At 41.3% G+C, this 27,139-nt stretch overlaps 1 protein-coding gene across 4 annotated transcripts in view; it reads left to right on the top strand.

Annotated features, from left to right (window-relative positions):
- Window positions 1–418: 418 nt before the first annotated feature.
- Window positions 419–27,139, top strand: part of LOC135163002 (homeotic protein distal-less) — a 41,076-nt gene continuing 14,355 nt past the window's right edge. Inside the window, exons 1-2 of one of the 4 annotated variants that reach the window (XM_064122069.1) lie at window positions 419–2,258; window positions 7,828–8,051. In XM_064122069.1, the coding sequence (XP_063978139.1) occupies window positions 1,799–2,258; window positions 7,828–8,051 (684 nt within the window). In that variant the 5' untranslated portion in view covers window positions 419–1,798. Of the gene's footprint in view, window positions 2,274–7,809; window positions 8,052–27,139 lie in introns of all 4 variants that reach the window. The other 3 variants (XM_064122067.1, XM_064122066.1, XM_064122068.1) reach the window with 3 other exon arrangements.

Below are 27,139 nucleotides of genomic sequence, written 5' to 3'. Positions count from 1 at the left end.
CAGAAAACGGTAGAGGATGGAGTTTAGAAAAAAAGGAAAAAAAAAATCTCCCACCAGTTGGATTTTCACGTATGCGAGATACCCCGGCTACCATGGGAGATACGACCCCCGGCGATGAGGATGTCGTGTGACGATCGTTGCTGGGATTCAGGTAAGGCGAGAGAACAACTTCTCCGCATGTCCCTCTAGGTATAGCAATGGGCGTATACGGATGGTGATCGACGCCTGCTGGATACCATAATGGCCTCCGTGGATCCAATCGTTCATCTGGACGTCATATTGGTACTGGTGGGGAGAGACGGCCAGTGCCAATGGGATTTGAGCGCTGGGGCGCAGTGGGCGGAGTCGACGGTGGCGGTGCGCAGCGGAGAGCAGGTGAAACGAATAAACGAGCTCGGGGAGAGGCTCAGGCTTCATTATGTATCATTATACCGGTCCGCGCCGCGCGGTGTGCACTGCAGTTACTGGCGAAGGCGCGCGTGTGTGGTTCCCCGTTGTTTTCAGCTTTACCTTCTAAACGCTACGACGTGCTCAAGCGAAAAATCGTGAACGTGACGCTTATATTTGATTCTACTTGTTCCATCCGATTCCCCAACAACATACGTGAAGCTCTAATACTGGTGGATATTTTTGTTTTATTTTTTTTTTCATTATCTTGATTATTTTTTTGTTCTGTTGGTTATTTATCTTTTTGAAAGATAAAGCAAAACGGGTGAAAAAAATTTCAGTGATAAGTTTGGTGTCGAGCATATTGGATATATGAATCGTGGAACTCCAGTGAACCGAGACAAGTTGATTGGTTTGGCGAATTATTCTGCTGGTGAAATTGCTGAAGTAAGTCAGGAGACAGTTGAGGTGCCAATAGTGCCTGAACACTGACGGATTACTTGGATTGATTTTGACAATTGGCCAGTGATATGGGAAAAGTGTAATCCTCGTGATAATCGGAAGAATTATCAGGTTTGGGGTTGAAAGTGAATTGGGTAATTCACGCGACTGTTTGCCGACGGCAATTATCGCAAATGGCTGGTACGTGAATGATAGTTATGTACCATGATGACCCTTCAATCTAGCACTTGTGATAATCACCATTGATTATTTTTTGGATTTTCCATTGATGAAGAGCAACATTCAACGAGCTTCGTCAATACTGTGATTCAAATTAGCATCTTTAATCGATAATTGTATTGTGATAACGACACGTCGAGAACATGTGGAGATTATCGGGTATTTGTAAACATCCCACTGGCATTCGGACAGCAGCGAGCTGACGTCGGGGGTTCGGACAATTCTTCATCGCTTTGATAAACAAAACTCAAAATTAGGATTAATCGTGTGTGAAGGAGTGGACTTGAGGAATCCGTCGGGTGTTGATGTGTGTGACAAGTGTCCAGTGATATGACAACTGTGTTTATCCCCAAAGGAATAACATCATATTCGTAGCACTGATTGGTAACATCAGCATCGATTCGTGTCAGTGATATATATATCGATAATCCGACAGTGACAGATGCCCACGAGGAATATTTTGACGAACGGTGAAAATATAATTTCATAAATAATTTTATTATTTTAAACCCTTCGAATAGACCGCCGACGCGCAAGCTCGGCAGGCCCCAAGATTCGGGCTCCGTGCGGCTTCAGGGTCGCCGCGACGTCGGCAAGTGCCGTGTACGGCGTCGACGTCGCTACTAAGGTGGAACGTCCGGGCAGCACGACGACGCTCAATTTCACGGATCTGGGGAGCCCATTCGGGGCGGGCGACCCCTGTCCGTCGAGTACCCCGACCCCGAACAGCATGTCCGGGGGTGGTGGACCAACATCTGGTGGTGGTGGTACAACCACTGGTGCTGGTGCTAATTCCGACATGGAGCAACATTTACACCATGGAATTGGTTCAGTAACCCCAGGACCACCTGGTAATGGGGGTGACAGTGCATCTAGTACACCAGTATCGCAATCTGGTAAAAGTGCATTCATCGAATTGCAACATAATAATCTTTACAATCCAGCGAGTTTAAGAGGTGGTTATCCCGGTGGACATAATGTGCCTGGTGGTCATCAGTTCTCTCATCAAGTCGGTTCACTCAGTCATCAGGGTAGTGGTCCTGGTAGTGGTAATCAACAGCACGCTGATGCTGGCTTTCCAAGTCCAAGATCAGCATTGGCTGGCTATCCCTTTGCACCGATGCATCAGCATAATTATGGATATCATCTTGGTTCATATGCACCACAGTGTCCCTCACCGCCCAAGGACGGTGAGTACCCCAACTGTATGTATTCGCAGACATTTTTTACTACCTTATTTAGTTTTTAAATTCTCAAATTCATATCATAAAAGTAATCTCCTTATGATTGATGTCCCCATCATTGAAGATGTTGTCTTATTGCCCGCTTGCAACTATCAATCTCAACTTCTCATAACAGTACAACTCGTCCATAAACAAAAAAAAAAAACAATTTTCCCCCGGAAAAAATTATCTCTCCAAGTTCGATATGTTGATTGTTTGCTTATATATTTGCTCCCCCTCTATTCCCATACGTGACTATTCTAGGAGGGGACGACGTTGCATTTCACAAATACCTCGCGAATTCAATAAAAACGGATGATCTAATCAATAACTAAACAGTAGATTGAAACGTTATCCACATCTGTCGTTTCGTCTTTCAACTTTACTGTCATAACCTTCGAACGCGCTGCGTGCACAAGCTCATCCGGCAAATTTTCCTCAGGGTGCATGCTCGCTAACTTCAACGAGGGTGTGTTACACGTGAAACAAGGGTTGAAGAATTCTCTTTTTTTTTCATTTATTTTCTACCTTTTCTACTGTAATAGAAACGAGTGGGGGGACGCACTATCGGCGCCGGAGCGTCTGCTGGTTTTTCTCCGTAAAGAGGGTTGTGTATTCCCCCGGTTAATCATTCCCATGTACGAGGACGAGACATGCAGGGATGTTGTATCGAATCGTTCCTTGAGCATGAAAATTTATCGAAAAATCGTTGAAGCTCTCTTTTTAAAAATGCCTCCCACTCTAATTGTAACGAGGGAAAAAATATCCAGCGGGGGGTGGTATGGTGTATCATAAAACCTGTTCAAGAATACGAGAGCGCATCAACCTCCAGCGGTGAATAAAAGAAAAGAAAGAAAGAATGAAATAAAGGTGATGTTGAAGCCAGCGGGACAGGAGGGAGGGGGTGAGTAAGGGAAGAGGGGAAACACCCGAAATATAAAAAAGAAAACGGAAGAATCTGGAGTAGCAGGTATAGTGGTTTGTGCCGGCGGTCGACGGCCCTGCGCGTGGAAAAGAAGAAATGCCACCCGAAAAGAGAATAAAGATATACGACAGAGGGGGGTGGGCCTTTTTTCGAATTGGGGGGGTGTAAGGTAGCCTCCGGATGCCGCAGAATTCCCGCAAAACGGTAAAACTCGAGGAACATTCAGATATGTTAGACAAAAAAAAACCGCATCATGAAAAACTTCCGCATCGGGGAGTTATGATGAAAAATTTTCTTCTGAAGGGGGGGTGAGAGGTGGTATTAGCTGAGAAAAGTCGAAAAAAATCCCCCAAAGCGTATTACAATTTTCAACAACTGGAAAATCGTTTTTCCATGTGAATCAAGCCACCTTCACTGCGTGAAAGACCAGCGATCACCTCTAATTACATCATTTGAATTTATAACGATGTCAGTAATTACTCGTGCAGTAGCCTGAGACAAGTCACGTGTTGTGATCATTGTCATCTACTTGATCGCTAAGAGCCATCAAGATGATCACAATGAAGTAACAGATGACCTCGTTGCTTTCCTCATTATAATCACACCCCGGTATCTCGCCATTCTATTCTCCCTCAAACCCAAAAGAGGGGTTGTAAAATTGCAGGTGACATGATACACGAAGTAACGAGTGTGGCTAACCATACTGCATTCTGCATGATGTAAAATAGCATAGTCTTGGTAACGAGTGTCCACGACTCCCATTAGACAATTCACCATACAACTCGATAACTTTTATCCCTCTCGAGAATGGCCAGTTTTCGAGGTAGAGAACAGAGGAGGGATGTCCCTCACACGGTTAAAACGAATAGACAACGGCTATGGAATAGTCAGAAGGGAGTAAAGTTTCAAGGAGTTGAATGGTGGTGGGCACACGCAATCCTTTTCACTCATACCCCCATGCCAATTCCCGTTAATTCGTAATGCATGAAGAGACAACTGCTATGTCGTACCAGATAACTGCTAACCCATCCTACTCATCCAACTAATGCCGATGAAATCATATTCCCTGAGCTTTTCAATGGACGTATCCCCTTCTGTTTTAGTTATATATAGAGTTTCAACTGACAGTACGGTTTCCCCATGTACCATCAACTTTCAGGCAAGCTTGTCGTTACATTCAAACACTTTTTCTTCATGAGAATAAAGGGCTTCCATGAAAACTTGACAACAATAATTTTTTTTTTCACCTGACAATTTTATACTATAATCCGGGTAAAAAGGGTTGTCTTCCTTAATTTACCAGACTTTTTTTTACCGAACTGCGCTTCAGCTCTTTAACTTAACGACATCGAAGACTATGATTATCGTTGCGCTGAATTACCGGAAATTGTTGAATCGTTCTGAGTTTTGAAACGATAAAAAAAAAAGCTCGTTCAGTATCATGGTCAGGCTGGTCCCCCTGATTTTCAATAATTTACGTCATTTTTATTTCATTCCACGAAAACAACACTAACCATTCCAGTGAATCACTCCCACTGAGAAATCGCATTGTCATCAAGCGCTTGTCATTATTCCAGATTCGAATACCTCTGGAAATTTTTTTCCATATTACGTACGAATGACAACAACCGACCAACCGAGCTCATTAATCACCCTCGTCTGATGAAAAAATTAAATCACTGATGACAATTCATCACATCAGCCCGCTATTACGAGCCTATCACTCCTCACCAGTAATTCCTCACAGCGAGAAGCCCTTTCGCTTCCGTAGAATCCGCACGCGAGGTGAGAATGAAAAATGCATCCGATAAAATGAATTTCATAAATTAACTCTGAAGCACTGAGTAATCACGATAATCAGGAGGATGTGTGTATTCCACTTGTGATAAGCGCCACCCCGGCGCCATCTGGATCACCGCTGTCTAGAATTTCTGGTGAGCCCCAATTCGAATGCAACATACCAATGGGCACACCAACGGTATGCCCTGCGTTTGATTAATTAAATAATAAATATATCACATAGCAAATCGTGATTCGGTTAATTGCCATTGAGCACGCCATTGTTTGTGCATCCTCCCCAGCAAGTCTCTCCCTTCCAACAATTGGCAAGCAGCTCTTGCACGCGCCATTAGCTTCTCTCCCCGATGAAGATACGACATTTTAAAGTTGCAATCGCGTACAAAAATTATAGTTTCGTCCTAAAAAATCATAGGAGTATCGCTGTGCCGTTAACATTTGACAATGCTCGGCAATCAGCGAGCAACATGTAGATGCCGACATGTGCAACATGTTCACCATGTCCTCGACCATTAGCCGTTGAAAACACGTAGTCTGATAATCTTGGAAGACACCAGCGGCACGCACTGAATAAAAACTTTTACTAATACACAAGTTCAAAGCGATTCCCGTGTAAACACTACCGTGGAATTGAATTCTTCATATTCAATGGTGTTGTTCTGCCTTTGGTAAAGATTCAGTGATGGGATAAGCTGCTAGGGAGGCTTCAGCAAATGTTGAAGCGTCGGCGGTAGGCCGTAGCGAAAGAGAGGAGTATGTGGATAGAATGGTATGGCCTCCCTCAAGTGGTTTTCAACTTGGTATTATAAAAGGAGAATCGTGCGAGGGGGATCGGGTAGCGATCGCGTGATTTTCCACCTCGAGAGTGTACACGAGCGGTTAAACCTCGGCGCCATGGCAAACATATTCGCGAACGCCTTGGACTTACGTATCGGCAAGCTAGATTTTATCGCACTTTTCGAAGGCATCATGCCTTATTCTTGGCACTCGTAGGGGGCATTCGAGTAGCTGTTGCTTGTACAAATTAATAGGGACACCACCAGACTGGGGGGCAAAATGAACAGCGGAGCAAAATGACACTCCAAGTCATCAAAATATTGAGTTGGGATGCACTTGGAAAAATTCATGAAAATCATGAGATGATGTGGAGAGTAAAATTAGATGATTAAAGATTATCTTAGAGGGAGCTTCCTACTTGTGCGATGTCTTAAATGGTGTTGACTGGCAAAAAATACTGGGCTGACTTGTCTCATTGCGAGAGAAAAAAAACAGGTCTGATTTTGCTCCTGTCCTGTCTCACCTGCAACATCGTACCCTGACATCTCTTTCTACGCTAAGGAGTTGTAACATTGCTAATTTGTGGGTTATCATGTGTGACTGCTTACTCCTGTTTTTCGGGGCACAAAGTATGGTAAGATTCTTAGGGGAATCCAATTAACGGATGGGAATTACCCGAGCGAAGGGCCTTTGGGAAAAATGGTCATTGGTCGGTGGCTTCTTTAACCTGTTACTTGGCCAAATTAATCTTCAACGGTTTCGGGAACAATGGGCTTGGCTTCCTCTTCGGGGCTGGATGATGGATCGGGTATTAAATGGTTGTTTTTACAAGGATTAGGACTCTTTCTTTTCGGCATTAGCTACTTGACGGTTGAGCTATCCCGGGGATTTATCGACATGTGCAGCTTGAGATGTTCAGATTTGCGCGAAAGTCGTGTTTCCCTTTTTTTCCCCCGAGATCTGGTGATTTTTATCGGTGAAAAAGTTAATGAAAAATTTTCCTTGGCGGCTTTTTTTCACGCGAATATTCACGATAACGTGACCGATAAATAGGCAGTTGTCGGGTGTGATCTGATTGCTGGAGGTGATGAATGTGCATTCATGTGATTTTCTTCAGTCTCATAAATCTCCATCTCTGGTGGAATCTCCGTTTAGCTGAATGTTGTATTCACTCGGCAAACATTAAATCCGAGAACAATAACGAGTGAATCGACACTTTCATCGTGACAACATTGTAATACTCCTGGGGTAATTGCCCGTAGTAATTTCGTGATGAACGGTAATTAATTAACGAGGCCGATTAAATCGTGCCCACGTGAGGCCTCTGTAGAGGTGTATGCAAGCATGGATATTATACTAGAATTTTTTTATGTGCCTCGGAGGCTAGAGATGCATGCATCCGAGAGTAGTTGCTATTGCACTGGTGAATTTAAAATGTAAAAAAAACGTACCGAGGAGGGAGTCCTGGAGAACCGTAGACCGCTCCCACTGGGCTGCCATTCTTGGTACCCTATCGATTATTCTTAACATTTCTTCGCACGCCCTCGCATCGTTAGCCTCATCCAGGGAGGGATATTGTGGCAGGCCTTGTTAAATTTGATGCATAGCGATTCCGTTAGGTGAATATCATAGGGAGTCATTAACCGAGAAAATGAGATACTTGAAAGCAGAACTCTTCTTCATTCAGAACAGTATTTTTTTTAGAGTCGAAATTTTTTTTTTAATTTTCCCAAATCGAGTGCTCAACATGCTAAATATTCTTCAGTAACAGGAACGTCAAGAGAAGGAGTAAATTAACTTGGGAAAAAAATTTCTACTTAGAAAATGGACAGTCAGACGTTACAGATTTTTAGAGGGAAAATTTATTCTCACCCTCTGGAAAAAAAATCCCTTAAAATTAAATTCTTTGTGTGAAGCCATCTGTTCTATTAATTTCTCTTTTTTGTTCTCCCAACAATTTTTTTTATTTCATTTACACTTATTCCTCCCCAAGATTGGGACGCTGATGGTTGATATCAGGGTGGTGTATGTTTACAGACCTCTCGCCACTCGGCGACAAAGGCGGTAGCCTTGCCGATGAGCTTGGCGGCGGTGGCGGTGGATCACTGAGAAACGGCAAAGGAAAGAAAATGAGAAAACCAAGGACTATCTACAGTAGTCTTCAACTTCAGCAACTCAACAGGCGGTTCCAGAGGACACAGTACCTAGCGTTACCTGAGAGAGCTGAATTAGCAGCGAGTCTAGGACTGACGCAGACACAGGTGAGTCACCAAATATTATTCTTTATCTTGTACGAGGGATGAAACAATGTTTGACAGCGATGAAATGATAATGGGTATATCATGGCCACAAATCTCCCGGCAGTGAGAAGCAAACATTTTGTGGTTATAGACAAGTTCATTATGGATAGCCCAACAAACAAGTGGAGTACGTGTGCTGTGTGTCGTGGACTGGGGGATACACGGCAAACTTTTGCACTAGTTTGTTTTTGGGATTTACATGTTAGTTGAGTACACATGCAAATCCCCGATTTGTTGCGTACACACAAATCTAATGAAGAGGTCAATAATTGAATTCTGAAGAAAGCTCTTGTCATGTAAAAGGGAGAGATGCTTTCACATTATGGACGAATCGATGTGTTCATTCGGCGATGACTCGCTCCACAAATAGCAGATCAATAAATTCTGGCCGATAATTTCCAATAGATTCTCAAAGCATTTAGATTAGCCCTCATCATATTACGAAATACGACACTACTGGGCGGCATCTGTCAGTATTATCGGCACAAATGACTCTCAGTAAATCACAAATTCACCACGCCCTGGACATCTCGGATAGGGTTGCATCGAGAGAGTGTCCGGTGAACGTCTCACTCCAATAGCAGTGGCCAGTCTAACGAGCGAGCTATAAATTTTCTAGCACGCGGTCATCCGAGATAGTTTCCGCGATGCTTTCACTCTTTCCACAATCCCCGTACTTTCCTCGTCCAGAACCCTTCACCAAACTCGTTGTTACATCAAATTGATACGTAAACTAATGCACAACTGATACTCGAATTAATCAGATCAGGATCAACTTGATCATTACGTGAATGGAACTCGATGATTTGGTCCAGCAAACAAGTACGTGTAATGTAGCCTTTGGTGGATGTCATAGGAGGGGTTGTTGGAACCGGATAATTTCATTAGTCCCCCTTTTTCTGAATCAACGCTCCCCCCCGTTAGCTAAACTCGCATACCCACTGTGCACAGCAGTCCATCAGATGAGAAAATCCAAACAATCATCTACCTCGTTGCTTATTTGCTTCAAGGAGTGGTGACTAGCACATGCCGTGAATAATCCATAATAGGCCAATCAAGGCGAACGAATGCTGCCTTACCTTCGGCTACCGGGCAACTCAAGTTCCTCGTCAACCTGAGCTTCAATACTCCGTCATCCACACCCACATCACCCGTACATCTGTGTTTTTATCTGAATCTGGCACTCGATATTCCTTGAATCGAGTGTTCTGCCGAGTCGATAAGGTGCCCGCCTACGAAGCCGCCTAGGGACGTAGGGTAATTCATCCTCCATCTCATTAAATCAACGATCCCATTGTAGTTCCTTCCCTAATATTGATGAGTGTCGCTGATTATTCTTATTTCTTGGATCATCGGAAACCCCAGGATTTATAAAAACATCTTCCCGGAGAGGACTTTGATAACGGATGCTTAACGTCAGGGAGAAATGATAACCAAATCAAATCAGACGCAGGTACGAATTTTTCCTGGTTTGTGAGACTCGGCTGTTGTCTCGCGGTTTTTCTTTTTCAATGGCCTCAGGCCATCGGTGGTTCGAGGACAGCAGCGGTAGCAGAATGATCTCGTACGCTCTGCATGAGCTCACACACACACGCATCACAGACACCAGGACACCTTACTCGTTCTCCTGATCGCTCCTGCCAAGCCACCTTGGGCGTGGTGCTCAGGTTTTTTTTTCTTGTGGTTTATTATTATTTTTTTCCTTTGTACCTGCCGGTAAAACCCTCTTGCAAGCCCATTGGCTGGACTTTTCACAGCGCGATGCCATTTCAACGATGTTTTATTTGATCAGAAAATATTTAATCTCACGATCTTCAGTGGTAGCTGTGGCTGGCCTACAGTCAACCATTATCGACGCATTCGACAATACTAATAGAGCTACCTGGTATGTTTCCTATCTTCGTTGTATCTGTTCATTGGTCGCATACGAGGAATACGTTCAACATTGAGACCCTGCGGTGTGTGTATGCACGCAGCACAAATGGGAAAGTTTTGCCTGCTGGCACGCGATGCAAAATGTCGTCGTTGGGGCTTTTTTTTTTTTCTACGTGACACGATATTATGGGGCATACCTGTTTTCCCAAGTTTTACAGGAAACGGGAGGGATTCCTTTTTTGTTTCTACTTGGAAAAAGTATTTGCATTGATTAAAGGTATTTTGAGAAAGTTGCTGGATAAATTTCGAGATGATGAAAATGCCAGTTTAGGTATGAATATTTCAATTCCTCTTTGCATATTAATCAGCGCGCTGATGGAAAATTGAGAATGTGGGGAGGCTGGTTTTCGGATTAATCAGAAATTAATCGAGGTGGAGAGATGACGAGGTGACGGGTTGGGATGTTGAATCATTAGGTCTAGTGTGGGAAGGTTGGTTCTTGCTTGACGCATGAGCTAACGACGGCTTGTCCAGGAACGACTGATGGTTTGTCATACTATCGAGAAGACAAGCTACGAAAGGTACGTCGAGATCAATGAAAAAGTTCATTTTTTCCCTGAGTCTTTAGTCCTTAGAATTTTCCAATTTACAGTGAGAAAAAATATATTTTTGCCGAATGGATGTCGTGTCCACTTACCCCAGACATTAGTTTAAAACTTCATCTGCAGTTGGGACAGCCCTGATTGGTCTCATTAATCCTCTTGGGTAGATGTCACCCGAGTTTTAGGTTTTTAAATATTTTTGATAACTGGCGCATAAAATTCCAGGAAATCTGGAGCACGCGACCCTCATAAGCAACTATTCGAAATACCACTCAGCAACTTTAATACATGACATTTTCTTCTGTGCCAAGGAAGTGTACACTGCGAAATAACATTGTTCTGGGTAGTCTAGTTATTCGACATGTAAAGTAGTGTGAGAGACTTAAATAATTCATACTTTGTTCTATGGAAATAATGTAGAGTCAAAAAATTTGCTACAGCTGTGGTAAACGTAAAAAACAATAGTGTGTGAGCCAATGGTTTGATGCATTGACAAGAGGGAATATAGAGTATAGAGTGGGAGGGTGGTAATTATTTTCACGCATACGCATTCGACAGACCTCCCAGATTGTTCTCGATAATTACATACCCGGAAATAATATTGAAAAATAATTTTTTTGAGGCTAAAAACAAACTGCAATTGAATTCTCTGAAAGTGATTTTCTTATTGAACAATTCCTGTAAACAAAATCTAATATTTCTTCCCCCAATTACTCACGTCATTCACCTCCTCAACTTCGCCATCAGTTGACTCATCCCATCCCGCACATAACTCGAAAAAAAAAATCCAAAAACTCAACTCAAAACTGATTGAATTACGGTTATCGTTCGCAAAAAAACGGGCAAAAAATTCACCTCACGGGGATGAAATAAAAAGTAATCCTGGATAAAGATAAGCCCGGAGGGTACATGAGGGGTCAGAGCCTGGATAAAGACGAAGGGAGGAGAAGGAGAGAAAATCCCACTGTGGGCATGCGAGTCAAGCCAATGGGGCCCCGTGTGCCATGAGGAAGGGGGTAACACACATTATTTCAATGTTGGCAGTAATGCCTGTTATTAAGCGATGATAATGATTGGTATTATCGCGGGTAGGGTAGCAGGACTGGTAGCAGCGGATATAAATCATCCGTTACTTCCTTCTCTCGTCTCTTGCACTCGCCTGGGCCACACTCAAACTCCTCACTTCTGGCTGGTATATCACAGAAATGAAGGTAAAATCGTTTGATGGAGATTCAAAGTGTATTCCAAGTTGCGTGAAAACTTCATGCCGAGGAGCTGTAAATAACAGCCCTGGCATCTGCGGGTAACTGTGGATGTGTGAAGCTTCAACTATCGGCAATCCCAATGCTGACGGCTTTTCATCTCGCAAACCGAGAGGATCTCCCACAATAATTTTATAATATTTCTGGTGGCGTTGAAGCAGAGATTTTTTCGAAAAATTCCAGTCGATGAATTTTTCACGTCATTTCCCAGAACTATTCTAGAAAACTTTTCTCCGTAGCTTCCCAGAGAATGAGTTGTTAAAAAAATTGAATGATATCAATCGATTCCCACGAAAATCACCCAGCAAAGTCCTCATTTATTTTTTGCTTCTATTTTAATCCAAAAATTCGGACGAATTGATCCAATAAATCATCGGCGGATGATCGAACTTCTCGATATTCCTTTCGATTCCTAGAACTCTCGAAAAAGGGCTCGAAGGGGCCCGAGGTTCACCAGCACGTTATATTACGAAACGTGAATACGTTTTCGATGTGGGTTTCGTGTTGTTATTAAAAAAAAAACGAGGCGATTTTGTAAATAAAGTAAAAGAAATGAAAGCGGGGGTTGGGCGAGGCCATTTGTATAGGTGGAGCGTGGTCTGCATGTGTATGAGATGTGTGCGAGTGTGGTGCATTGAGGGGTTGAGAGGGCTGGTGTGGCTGAAGGGGGATGAGGGAGACCCTTGGAACGCCCACGCCCTATCTCGATCTAATAAATTCAACATTTCGCTGGTAAATCCAAAGACTGGTCTCTCTCTCCAGTTCTTTCAAACTGAGAGATAGAACATTACCTATCGAGTGAAGAAATTACTAAAAACACAATCATTTGGATTAATTAACTCAAGGAATTAATTGGATCGACGCGATAGCCTCCCAAATTTCTGAAATTAATTACAAAATGGCACAAATAAATACAAATTTCATTCTCACCCCCGCATTGTCCGAAAATGACTAAAAAATATTTTCCGATTCCAAAATAATAATGGGGGACATGCAAAAGTCAGATCTAACAAACCTCCTACCCCCAGTTCGTACCCCGAACACGTCGAAAGACATCGGCAGCCTCCGCGAGGCGGGAGGTTACCGAACCCTTCAAACATCTCTCCTCCGAGTATTCACCTGAAAAACCCAGGAATTTGCAAAAATGAACAATTATAGGAATCCGGAGTGACTGCGGGGAGAGTGAACCTCCTCATGGGAGTATTCCCGTAGGACACGGGGTGCATCCAAGGGGGGAAGGGAATCGAGGGGGCGCATGCGCGAGAGCGGGTCGTTTGAAGTAGCCAGGCGTTTCGTTTTCTTGCCGCGTCCGCTCTCTCTCTCTCTCGCTTCATTTCTTTACCTTCCCTTCAATCTCCTTCTTTTTCATCGTATAACTCTCCATCTCCCTCGTTTCGGTATTTCGTTTGTTTTCATGGCGGTGGCCGAGTCGGCCCGCCAGTGTTTTCTCTCTCTGGATTGGCATCCCTACGCGTACCGCATTGTTGCTTGCATTTTGCTCTTTCCGCGACCTCCTTTTACAACATTGTTTCATTTCAAGAAAATACCCACGACAATGTTTTACCCTCTTTCTCGTTTTATTTTCCTCCGTTTTTCGCTCTACTGGGGGTGGGGGATAGCGAAGGGAGCAAAAAAAAAAAAATGGAAAATGTTGTGGGTCAGAGCCGAACGATAAGCGGGACGGATGGATCCGATGGGCTCTGTCGCATTGGGAAGATGTCTCATTATGTATTCAGGCTGCGCTTGCGCCAGTTGTCACCGCTGACACATCGTACGTCAACCGTTGGTCGTTCTGCAAGCACTATAACTCGTGCGGAATCATTCTATTTTCTTATTCCGGGGAGACATAAGGAGCGGAAAAAAATGTAGAGTCGAAAAAATCGAGGGGAAGAGAGAGTGCGTCGACGTACACTGGTAAGGACATCTCAATTCCGTCGAACGGGGAAAATGTTTATTTCAGGAGATATTGATTTAAACGGGGGTTATAAAAAGCTCGTGACACGCATTTATGGGTGAGGAATGGGGGCATTGATAGATGGAAATTAATTCATGATTTTTTATTTGTCATTTCCTTTTGAGATTTTTTGAGAATTGCGGAGAGGGAAGTCATGCTGTGTTTACTGTTTTTCTTGGAGTTGCGTGAATTGATTTTTCCTTTATCGATTTATGAAAACGAACGATCCCTTTTTAGGACAATGAGTTAGTCATAAAAAATGTAAGCTACATTTTTGAAATAGCAAGTGAAAACTTGATGGGATGTTAATTCTTCACGAATAATTTCCAGTTTAATGACGATTCTCTCCCCCTCAATTTTTTCAAGATGGGCCTCGTTTGCAATTTCGTTGAAAGCGAGACGTAACGTGTTGATGCGCGCCTACTATCCGTCGTTCTAAAAAAGAAGGTGGAAGGGCCCTCTTTCGGTCAGAGTGGATCGCCTTGGAGCCCGTGAGGCGAGCGCCCCGCCCACCGTCTCGTCTCCTCTTCCTCTCCTTCCTATCCACATTTTTTTTTTTTCTTCAAAACGTTATACCCCTCTCTTGGGAGCATGCCCCCGAGCCCTTTTTCACGATACCACCGCGAAGAGGTGTACTTTTATTATACGTCAGAAATATTGGGACGTCATGTCTAACGTTTTCTTCAATCTTGCTGGCATTATCACAGCGACGTAAAACTTTTACTGTTAATTTTTTTTCCATTTTTACAATTGTTCTGAATCAAAAATTTGCAAGAACAAATTAAAGATGAAACGACTCACGTTATTCCCTAAAAAAATTACTCCCACATTTTTCAACAGTGATTCTATTCATCAAAAAAGTAGAAGCAAACTAGACTAAAAAAATGTTAGACCATTTAAAAAAGTCCCCATTGTCAACTAGTCCATTACTTTTATTTTCTCTCTATTTTCCCTTCATTTCCGAATTGGATCAGACTATCAAATTACAGGGGAAGAAAAAGAGGCCCTGGATGAAAGAAATCTACACAAGACCCCGCAATTCACCTCAACATAAAGACCTAGGCTATACCCCCAATTTCGCCAAAGACATCTCCAGTCCAAATATTAAATTAAAGTATTAACCGAGGCTCGGATGGAAGTGCTACCAATACAGAATTCCCTAATTACTCAATTTTCCAATTAAAGTAATACAGAACGACCAAGTGAGCGATTCAGTTCGTCATAATTTATTAGAAAGAAATCTATTCAAGAATTTTTTGGAGCCAGTGAATTGTAATTTACAAATTGAGCCCACATCGCCTCAATTCCACCCACCCCACACTTTTCCAAGCATTTTTCTGAACTATGACCAAATAAAAAAAAATCCTACTCTTCACGGATCGTTAATTCAATCCTCGTTACGACACAGTTGGAATAATGGGTTATAAACTAACAACGAGTGGATGAAAAGGAAAAAATCGAGAGAGACAACAAGAGGGAAGAAAAAAAATCTGAAATAGCGGTGGCCAGCGGGAACATTCAATTTGGAATAATCCCGGCGCTTTCACGAGTCACTCGGTTGCATTCAACAGCAGACAAAAGGACAAAACCATCACGGATACACGAATAACAATGGACATGAAAAAAAAAAAATTAATGCAGAAAAAGGTGTGGTGATAAATCGGACTATCAAAATCTCGGTCGTTACATTTGATATTTCAAATGTCAAAGAACGGCTGAAATTGAAGTAATCATTTCTCCCCGGGAATTGAGCGGTGAATTCCCTGGATTTCGCTGGAATGCTCTCTCGTACGAACCTGGGAAAAGGGATAAAAATTGTACAAACTTCTGTACGTTTGTTCCGTATTGCTCTATGAGAGAGGAGTTCGAGATGAAAAAAAAAGACGTCGTAAAGATAACTTTCCCATCGATCCCGTGACGCGGTTTACAATCTCAGGTGTATGTACCTCATTGCGCGGAAGGGGTACACTGGCTGTGTATAAAACGATCTCGCGTGGGTATTTCGATGGGTAGAAGAGACCACGGATCAGAGGGAGAGCCCAGGGACGAAGGGAGGAGTGAAAAAAATGCTTACGCTCACAAAGGCAGGATACCGCGTTGAGTTTGGTATGTTGAGAGAGGAATACTCAAACTTTCTGATGTTCAGTTTGTCTTGCGGATGAAGGTTTTATTTTAGCCATCGTTATTGAGGACATCGAAGTGATTTTACGATGCACGTAAAGTATATTTTATCGAGGGAAAAGAATTCACTCGTTGAGAATTTCTAACTTCGCGGGAACATTTTTTTTCGTCCTTTCATTTTGGCTTTTCAAAATTATTAAAAACTGTTGGGGCACAGCTGATGGTTTTCTCCTCATTAGGAGTGAAATTTCGTCAGAAAATCTCGAAGTCTTTCAGTTTTTTTTTTCGACTGAAGGTAACAACGACAGGTTGCACCCGAGAACGAAAATGGGTGGCTCTGGTGGAATCCGCGCGTTGTCCTTCGCCAGCACGGGTGGACGTATTCGGAGACATACGGCGGTGGGAAATAATGACAGAGCCTGGCATGTCAGTCTCTTCTCTTGTACTGGTTTTCATCCGGAAATTCATGGCCACGAAAATAATTTTCCATGATCCAGTTACGAATTCTCGCCCAGCTACAGACAGAAATTTTCTTTAAAATACAAGGGAGATAACCGATAGCAGATCCTGAAATGTCTTACTGCAATTCTTGCGACAAACGATAAATCATAAAATCCATCCATTTCACCTGGAATTGCTTACCTCCAATCTTCGGTCTAACTCACGTCTCTTGCGTGACAGCTCAACGGTTTATACTCGACAATGTTCGTACATATCGTTGATCCTCATTTGGCGGACACCGGAACATCCAGGAACTGAAAAAAAAACTGCTCTTCAAGCCCACGTCCAGGTGTCGTGGAGGTCACCCCTGGAATATTCGAATAGCCCCACTAATTACATTATTTATTTGATTACTACTCTTATCCTTCATATTATTATTTAAAAATCCAAAGCATCTAATTAATTGAAAAACAAATCGGAATACTCAGCGCCGTATTATTTAAACCAACATGATAAATCACTGCGACTCTCGGAAATTCATACTCCCAGTATGAAATTTTCCAATTACCCAATGCAATTGCAAAATACACAGTCGCACGCGTCCAGTGAAGTGTGAACTCCGTCCAGGAAAACTGAAAATTCCGTGAAAATGCCTGAGCCCTGAAAAATGGGCAAATTCATCGGGTCAACTTGGCAGAGAAACAATTTTTTGAGTGCATGAAACTAGAGGTAATGTAATTCAGGAGGCACCCAGTTTGAGTGATGGACTACATCAGTCAGTGAAAGAAGCAATTAATTTATGCTAATGATTCGGTTGATCGGTCTCGCGTTCGGCGATACTACAAGCCAATTTATCTAATCCCCGACGCAAACTCGTGTCACCTGTTCCAAATAAAAATATTTCTCTGGCGAATAATATTTTTGTTAGGCGCCAGTGTGGGGGCTTTGGTGAAGGGTCCCGCGAGCGACTCAACGGGCTAGTGTTGAGCCACGCTAATTGACCTCGAGGGCCTGACTGACCCGGGCGCACGTCCACGACCGAGAGAGCGCTACAGCGATTAAACTTCCCGTTAATATCGCCTCCGCCCTCGGCCTCCGCAGCTCTTCCATCTCATTTCAAAATTTGTCGTTTTTTTTTCTTTCCTCTCGCTTTGTTTTTCATTTTCGCGGAGTGGGTTTTTCTTTGTTACACGCGCTGAGGATTCGGGGGAATTGTGGTCTGTCTGGTGATGTCGGGGCGAGAGAGTCTCACCCACACCTTCGGCCCCAGCTGGTAAACCATGAATATTTATGGTGCCAGGCCGATCCAATGCATCAGTCTTGTGTGGATTATCAGATTAATAAAAGGCAATGTTTATGTGGTGATACTTGTTGCCCTGCAGTTCTTTCATTATTGACCAAATTTGAATGAATTTTCTGCCAAGAAAATTGAATAAAATTAAACTTTGATTAATCATCCAATTACCCTAAATGTTCCTGACCCAATGTCCTCTACTTTAGCCTCTATATGGAGCGAAAAACTGCTAAAGAACGAGTTTGCTTCTCGATTACTCCATTTTTTCCCTGTACCTTCGCTCATCATAAAAGAGAACTTTCAAAACATTCAAGATTTTTTTCCCCCATAAAAATTTCACGATGAATTTCCCAACACCCATTATTTTTGCTCTTCACTAATAAATTAACTAACGAAAAAACCATTAACCTCTCTCGGGCAAACTCTCCGTACTCAATAAAGAATTCCATTTCACAATATAAACCTGTTGTAACTTATATAGTTTGCGTTCGTTAGTTCAGCTTTGATCATAAATTCCCCTCGGCGGTTCGTGTGAATATGGGGATTTTCCTGAATTTAAAGTAACAGTCAATCGAATGGAATAATTCAGTGCCGCGGAATCTTCCTCGGCGATCGACTTTGACATTCAACTTCACAAAGGGCTTACGTCACACGCATCAGAATGGAAATGAAGAATGAGGGAAATTCCATGGAATAAGAGAAAAACCTGAATAATGTAGGAGAAAAAAAAAACGGATATGAACAGCTGATAAAGCCGTCAGTGAGTGGTTCTCGATCATCTCCTCTCACTCGACACTATTTAACACTGATTCATGGTCAGGCATGATGCGAAACGAAATAAACGAGCCACACACTGGGCCGAGGGAATCAACACGGGGAGCGTCTCGATATTGTGCGGTTGCTCCATTGATTGGTGTTTACATGCGACCATAAACAAGTCATTATGTAATTCAACCGTGATGCACTCTCATGCATAATTTAACGATTTCCTACCTTGTGTTCATTGTGTATGAGCCCAGAATCGGTGTAATTTGTCATTAATCCTAGGCATGTGAAAAGAAATCGTAGAAAAATCGTTTAACATGCCGGCTTAATTTCATTCAATGTCAATTAATCATCGTGACGAGACTCTGACAGCGTTCACATTTCTAGAGGTTTTTTTTCAATTCGCGGTGATTTTTTTTTCTCGTGACTCACTCGTGAGAAAACTCGCACGAAGAGGAAAAAATAGACACACCGGAAAATGATCTGTTCCATGGGAGAATATTCGATCGAGTCTAAGACACATTCGCAATTAGAAAATTGCTACTGAATTTTTTTTTATCTTCAATTCTCACTCCGACAGTATAAATTTTTAATGAAATTTCCATTCCCAAGGGAAAATTAAAATGCAGAATCACCAAAAGCCCTCGCCCCTCCCGATTAAGTCCTCTCACCTCTCCCCATCCACCGAGCCAACCTCTCTTCCCACCTGACGTCACGCACCTGTTCCCTCGTGTCCTGAGAATTTCCCCTCCCCTGTGCCCCATCACCTCGAATGTCACTCTCATTTACAAGACACCAAAAAAATTGTATTCCTCATAAAACCTAAGACCTCCTTTTAATTGAAGGAATTGAAGAATTTCGCCGGTAACCGCCCTCGCACCGGAAGCGGTCAGTCGCCTTTCTGCAACTCCTCGGTTCGCATATGTGTCCAAAGACCGTTGAGACACTCGCTAAAGCCGCACGAGTGGGGAGCCCTTGTGCCTTCCCCGAGGGGTTGAATAAAATGAAATGAAATGATGTACGTAGAGTGGGACAAATGAAGCGTCGATGGGGATGGTGGGACGTGGGACAGAGACAAACGTCGGAACGGTTCCTGGGAACCACCTGTGGCTGACCAACACCACCCTAACCTCCTCATTCACATAACGCCGCGTCACGCAACTTCATCGATAAATAATACCCAAGTTTTCTGTTTATTTGTCTTCTGATGGAAATTGAATTATTTGCTTTCTATTTTATTTTCTCGGTTTTTATTGATATGCTGGCAACACGAACAGGGAAATCTAACTGCCAACGATTTAGTCTGACACCAACAGCATTACAAGGATTTATCCCTTCTTTATTAATAATACATGACTTTATAAATTAAAGTCAAAATTATCACTTTTCTCCGTCAATTTTCCTACGATCTTTCTCACCAATCATCGCGCCCCAATCTGACTACGTATTTTCCTCTTACCGAACAAACAACATTGTCATAATTTTGATATATTCATTCTTCCGATACAAAGTCAAAGTGCGCCGGATGTTGTACCGCGGTACAAAAGCCCAGTTGTGCAATATCGCATGTACGAGAATCACCGGAGTTGGAAATGCCGTAAAAGCCGAATAGAACGTCAGAGACGCACGTAAGAGGACAGAAAAGAACAGAAAGGAGTAGATCGAAAGAAGGCGGGCAAAAGAGTTAGAGTTGTCTTGACGTTTTGTAGCATTAAAGTTGTGCGGGACTCTATGCTAGGTAGAGGCCTCTTACGTAATTCCCTCTTCCCGGACACAAGTACGAGGTGGTTATAGGCCCAGGGTAACACACGTACCGCTTGCCAATACTTCTCCTCGGCTCTTCGCATATGTGTATCGGTGCGACTGTTGTGAATAGTCGCTTCGAGGTATTATAGAATATGGTGAGATTCGTCATCTGATGCATCAACGTCACCCGTTGTGGTTACAGAAATAAATGGAATTATTGATAGATGAAGGAATTCCACTAGTTTCTGTCGAGTTTATCGTTATTTTAATTTCCGATACGCCAGCATTATTACGCCACTCTTAGCTATTTTATTATTGAAAAGAAAAACAAGTGAACAACAACAATTTTTTTGTATTTTCAAGACATTCCTAGGGGTACAACCAGTCTTCACTGGGAGGACTCCCTGCACTTTTTTCATTAATTTCCATTCTCTTATTAAAATAAAAATTAATCCACAATCACGTCCATTCTCCCTCACATGACGAAATGAGTAAACATGTGATTCAGTGATACAAATCATCCGGGTTAATAATAATCCCCACAGCGCAGTCCGGCGTTAACCAACGAAGTTGGCTTGGATTTGAGCGGCACTGTCGATTCGATCGCATAAATCAGATCGTGGGCATTCCCCCTTCCTCCCACCCGCTAGAATGCAGTACGCGATTTCACGACACAACGTTAAAAACGTTAGTCCGGCACGGGACATAAATATTCAAGCGACAAGCCGTCTACACATGTAGCCGTCTCGCTGTTATACGCACACGTGGTATCAACACTACCGCAAATCCCAGTGTAAAAATAAAAATAAAATATATAAACACGAGTGAACTATCAATGCATTGACTAATGCGGATGCACAATTGCCGTTGATTGACGGTCAAGTTGTCACTAAAAGTCACAGAATGATATGATGCACCGCCAGTTACCGATTAAGAGCTATAAATTCAAATGTTCGGTTTAACACGACTTGGTGAGTGCATAAAATACATTTTCAATTGATAGTTAAATCGGGAATTACACATCGAAGCTATCATTAATCTTGTATCGTGGTAGCCTAATCTGAATATCTATTTGCCGGGGAACGAATCATCTTGTTTCCTTAAACGACCAGAGTTGCAAGATTTACACTTTTTCTCCTTATGTTGGTATTTTTTTTTTGACTTATTCTCGTGATTTTTTTACACTACTTTTAGTGATCGATGAGATTAGAAACTTGTTTGCAAGACGTACCAGGGGCAATAGTCTACGATTTTGTGTATAATTTGTTTATTTAATCAATGGCAGTGGTTTAATGCATGGAGTGGTAATTCAATGTTTAAAATTTCAATTAAAATCTCTTATCACTATTTTTACATTTGCTACACATAAAAAAATCTCAGTGAATTTTTTAAATCAACAATTAGGATATTTTAGTGCAAAATCAGTCCTCACTTTTCTAGAACTCGTCAGGAAATTTTTCGGGTTTATAAAACTGAGGGTTTGAAACGCCAGTTTCTAAAATTAAAAATTTTTTGTGAAGCTAATCCACTTTTTCTCTCTTTGTATACTCTAATAACGCCGATAAAAAAAAAACTACTTCATTTTTTGCAATAAGAATCTATCAAAAAATGAACAAAAAGTGATGAAAAAATGAAGCAACTCCGTGTGTCTGAAGAAGCGTCGATCGATTAGTCGATGCGATACAGCACGTGGTTTTTAATTGGCCTCCGGCGATTTATGCAGGCAAGAATACCGCGGCAAAAATCTCTGGGAGTTAAAAAGAGCGCTCCTTCACCACCACCTCTCTTTGCCCAGCGATACTATCCAGCGTACAAATAAATGATAAATAACACGCGATAAATAATAATTGATGCTTTCGGGATAAATCACGCATTAAACGCAATGTTTTTCGCGGGAAAAAAAAATAAGTTGAACGAAAAATTCAGGAGTCAACAGGTTGGGGGATGTTGTAAAATGGAGTCAATACCGTCAATTATTGTGTCAGATTGATTGACGGAGAAGAGGGCGAGGGGGGATCACTAACTTTGACGGATTGCCTTACGTAATTTTTAGACACGCGTGTTCATATTGATTTCCTGCACGCTTGCATTTTTATCGGTGGTTTTTTCCCCTCTTTGGGGATCGATATGTCTACTTTTATACAAAGTTATGAATTAAAACGAGTGAAGGCATGGAAAGGCCGTCTTCACATCCGTTGACATAAAAAACAAGTATTTCTTGATTTAAGGATGAAGTAATGATTAGTTTCAAAATTTTACGAGTCCATTGAAAAATGCATTGAAAGCAGATCATAAAAATTGTAAAATTACGTATCTCTCCATAAAAAAAGCAGAATTAACTTTCACGATTGTGTAAGAAGATCGATGATCTTTTTCTCTCACTTTTCCTTCTTGTCGTGTAATTTGGTAAATTGAACGAAATCTTGGAAATTGAAAAAAATATATTCTGGAATTTCCCTAATTATTTGGGTGGAGTAGGAAAAAGATATTAACTCACTGGCATTTATTCGATGAATATTCAAGATAAGATAGATATGATTGAAATGGTTTACTGAACAAAATGGAAATTGACATTTCAAAATTTTTACTCTCATTTAAAATAAACCCCTCGAAAACCGTTTAAGAAAAAATTTTTTAATTATTTCTAAAATTATTATATAATTAGTCACCGGAAAATTGGAGGCAGAACAATGAAATAAATTGATACAACATTATTTAATCCAGCGACACGCCTATCCCCCAGTTTTTATTTGAATCGGCATTTTTTTCAACTAAATAAATATTCTTTTGATATCAATAATTTACGATCGCTAAAGATTCAGGGAAAAACATGCAATAATTATTAGGCGCACCCATCACGTGAGGCACTAAAAAGACTAGGGGTTAAAGAAATTTCAAATGAAAATTTTGCAGCGTAAATTTGCTCTTCCATTTTATGGACTAAAAAAGTACAGAAAATCGGGTTTTCTCACCGATTACCTGATTCCTTCGGTAATTTTCTCCCCAGTTTTTTTGCCGCCCAGCGGCAGCAAATCAGAATAAAACTGAAAATTTCCCGCGAAAAACCGCCATCAAATGATTTCCCGGTTGCAGTTCTTAATGGCAGGATCACGTGTGTCAGTCCGTTGAATTACCGTTCCCCAGTGGCTGATGAAAAAAAAAACAGCCCAGGAACGCATTATCCACACGACTCATCGTCCCCGAGAAGCGAAAAAAAATCGGAAAAAAAAATCTCGTTGTTTCCCTCATGATCCGCCCTATAAAATTCTTCATCACCCAATAAAACCGACTTACCCGGCATCTTCCTAATTCCATCGACAACTAAAATCATCGTAATTCGTCGCACTACCGTTTAAACGATCCATTAAGTCATTAACCCAGTGGTTAATTACGACTGCGATATATATTACCTGGGCTCAACATTGTGCCTTAACGACTCAATGGTCCCTCGTACCCACTCCTCGAACGTTTCGTTCTCTCATCTATGGAACTTTAATACTATCGGCATTTCATCTCTCTCTCTCTCTCTCTCTCTCTCTCTCTCTCTCTCATTGATTTTCATCTCCCTCGCGCTCACATTTTATTCCACAAAACCAGTTTCTACGATTATCCCCGTCTTTTTTTTTCGCGCGTTGGCCTCTCCTTCAGCTCGACGGAGCGGCTTCTCCCTTTGATTCTGCGGTTGTATCGATTATTCGACTTCTTTTACGAATCCCGGGAATAAAGTCACCAAATTATTTCTCGAAGGAATAAAATTACTATCCGGACATTTTACGATTCTTCCGGCAGTTCGAGGAGTTGTGAGGACATTTCATTCATGAAATTATTATGAATATGGGGAGAGCGGGTTCATTCATGAAAATTTATTAGGTCTTGAATGAGTGGATGAATTTTTAGGGACATTTTTTTTTGAAAATCGGAGGGATTTATTCCTAATTCATGATTGATTCAAGTTGACGTAAATACGACGTATTGTTTTTCGAATACGAATATTTTTCCCCCGAATGTTTTGGTATTTCGTCGGGAAAAACAGTTAATAGTTCTGTTATTTCGTGTATACATTCGATAACAATAGGTCAACGTCCGAAAATGAACGATAACCGATAATTATTGACAGATAAGTAGTTGTAATGGTTTCTCAGAAGTTAATGACCTCTTTTTCAAAATAAATGACGGCAGTAATTTGATTCATTATGAGTAATTATGATTTATTTTTTATTATGAAGACCAATAATTTGAATCATTAAGAGGATTATCAGTTAGTAATAGATGTCTGAAAATTGATAATCAAAACATCGTCATCCTCATGTAAATGGTAAAATCGAAATTCCATTCAATACTCTGACAGAATGTTCCTTTTGGATATAATTTTTCCTTTTTTTCGGATAATTTTTACAGAATTTTTCTCCGCGCAAAATCGCAACATTTATGATGAAGTTCAATATCCCCATGTAACATTAACTTTCTCGGCAAATCCCTAGTAATAGAAAATTAGCATCAAATTTCGTTTGATACGTCTCTCTTCGTCTCCTTTTTCGACTGCCCCTGAACACGAAATATACGAATAGCGGTATAACACGCTCATAGGTATATGGGATGTTCCAGTGTGGTACGCCCACCGTGGTTAGGCCAGTGGTGCTCATCCTCACCTCGTTATTGCAATGTACCCATGAGAAATTGCAAAATGAAAATAACGAATTGAAAATGATATCAAGAGCACCTCTGGGGCCCGAGTGAATCGGGGGACGGGACCGTCTAATTTTTGGTAAAAGGAGGTTCCCTCCGTCATACTCGAGAAAAAAAAGGGGGTAGAGTTTTAATGCGTTTTATGGCCTTGATTAAGAACCCATTAAACGAATCGCGAGGAGAATTCATGAGAAATTTGTCACAATTTTTCGAGAATAATTAAAATATTTTTCATTAAGTAATTGAAGATAATAATAAATAATGAATAACTGTCTGATGATCAGGGACTCTGCGGACATGTTCAATGAGCAATAAATAATTTACCGGAATAATTCAAGTGGAGCAACTAGAGGAAACCGTTAATTCTTGAAAAACCATCAGAAAAATTGTCAAGTCCTCCCTTTTCACGTGCCACACGTCACGCAACCGGCATTTTTCGCCAAGTCTGGGCTAAATGTGCGGGCACCTGCAGTCAACAAAAAGCTCCGCAAGACGACGATGGCACCGGCAGAAGAAGCCCCGAGAACCCGAAAGGGACAGGGAATATAAACCAAGGAGTAACGAGAAAAGGCTTGAGGAAATGGGGGCAGTAATGAAATTTATCTAATTAATCTGTTGCAAGAAAAACTGCGGGTTCTCCTAGCGGAGTAAAAAATTCAATCGATGGAGATGAAACTACTCAAGTATGACGACTGTTTTATAGGGGAATTTTATTATTAGAATTAAAGAGCGAGGGAGAAAAAAACCTGAGCTGATGAAATGATGAATAGTGTTGGATAAAAAAAATTATTCAATTAAAACTAATTGAAATTTTGGTGTCATTCCACATCCTCTCAATAGCTCACTCGATATCTAATCAATCTGACTTTCTTAGAAATCCATTTGGAAAATGATTATTTCAATGGAAATAATTTTTGACATCAACTAGGTTTTAGGAGAAAATTCATAACAAGGTGATTACCGTGTGATTCATGTGAATAATGATTCTCTATGCAGCTCGGCGTAGTCACTAGTGATATGATCAAGATGGCCCCTAAAAACAATTGTTAACCAACGATAATTTTTCCTGAACGAAACAATGACTAGTACGGATTAAAGTGTATGTATTTTTCCGTCTAATAGGATTGACGCGGGCCCCAAGAGTAAACGTTCAAAATTATTACCAGAATCTAATTTACAATTCATCTGCGCAGGATAATGTGGCCGTCATTAGGCTTAATTCAGGTTAATTTAAATAAATAATTGTAATGTTTGACGCGTTTCGAAGAAATTTGATTGGATTAATTTATGTTGCCAATTCTATGTATGCATTTGACAACTGAGTAATTAAAAAAAAAAAGGGGGGAATCCCCCTCCCTGGGGTACACATCCACACTGACCATAAACACGTTTCCATCCATCCCGTTTGCGTTGTATGTGCGAAGGTAAAATAAATAAATGGCGTCCGATGTTGAGGCGCTCGGCACCAGTGTATCCACGTTATTTCACCTTCCTCCCGCAGGTTGCATACCGGGTGTTCACATCCGTGAAAACAGGCTTCGTAAATATGTACGTTTTATGCATCAATATCGAGCTGAGTTTTTCCCTCCCCTTAGCATTTTCCCCCGTGGCTATTTTACTTTCATGTCAGTCGTAGATGATGATGAAGAAATAATACGGGGGATTGACTGCGATACAGAGAGATAAATATTCAATAAAAATGATCTCTCTTTTCTGTAATTCCCGGGCGAAATAGAATTAACTGTCAATTGGTAGTCGATTTTTCAATTTTTCCGGCAGCGGTAACGACATAAAAAATAATCCAGAAAATTAAATCGATTTGATTCGCGAATGAACAACCGCGCGTCGAGGGTAATAAATAGCCGAATGATAATTAAAATCCATTAGACGAAAGATACGGCAATAGAGGAAACAATCATCTACTTCTACTGAATCAACAAACTATCTCAGTTCTCAAACATTCAGACCAACAGATTAACAATAATTGTACACACATAACTGTCGGCGTTACTTGAATAATAACAGTAATGTCTCACCCGACGTTGATTGAAGCTACAATTACGAAAATAATTTTACCACAATTATTTTTCCTAAAGACCAATTGCTGTACTGGGAGAAAAAAAGTTGAAATTTCATGGACAGTTGCCTAGTAATTTTCAGGGGATTGACATTGAATGTTGTTCAAGAGATAAGAATAAAGATGAAAATTTCCCCCGATTTTTTATTTATGAAGAATTTAATTCTTAAATTAAATTTTAAGATGTTTGAAAATATTGATTTTAAATTCTCTGAGAACCTGGAGC

The sequence above is a fragment of the Diachasmimorpha longicaudata genome, chromosome 5 (genome assembly GCF_034640455.1).
Source record: "Diachasmimorpha longicaudata isolate KC_UGA_2023 chromosome 5, iyDiaLong2, whole genome shotgun sequence".
NCBI classification, from domain to species: Eukaryota; Metazoa; Arthropoda; class Insecta; order Hymenoptera; family Braconidae; genus Diachasmimorpha; species Diachasmimorpha longicaudata.
The sequence above is the reverse complement of the archived record's forward strand: the minus strand, read 5'-3'. Positions and strand labels throughout refer to the sequence as shown.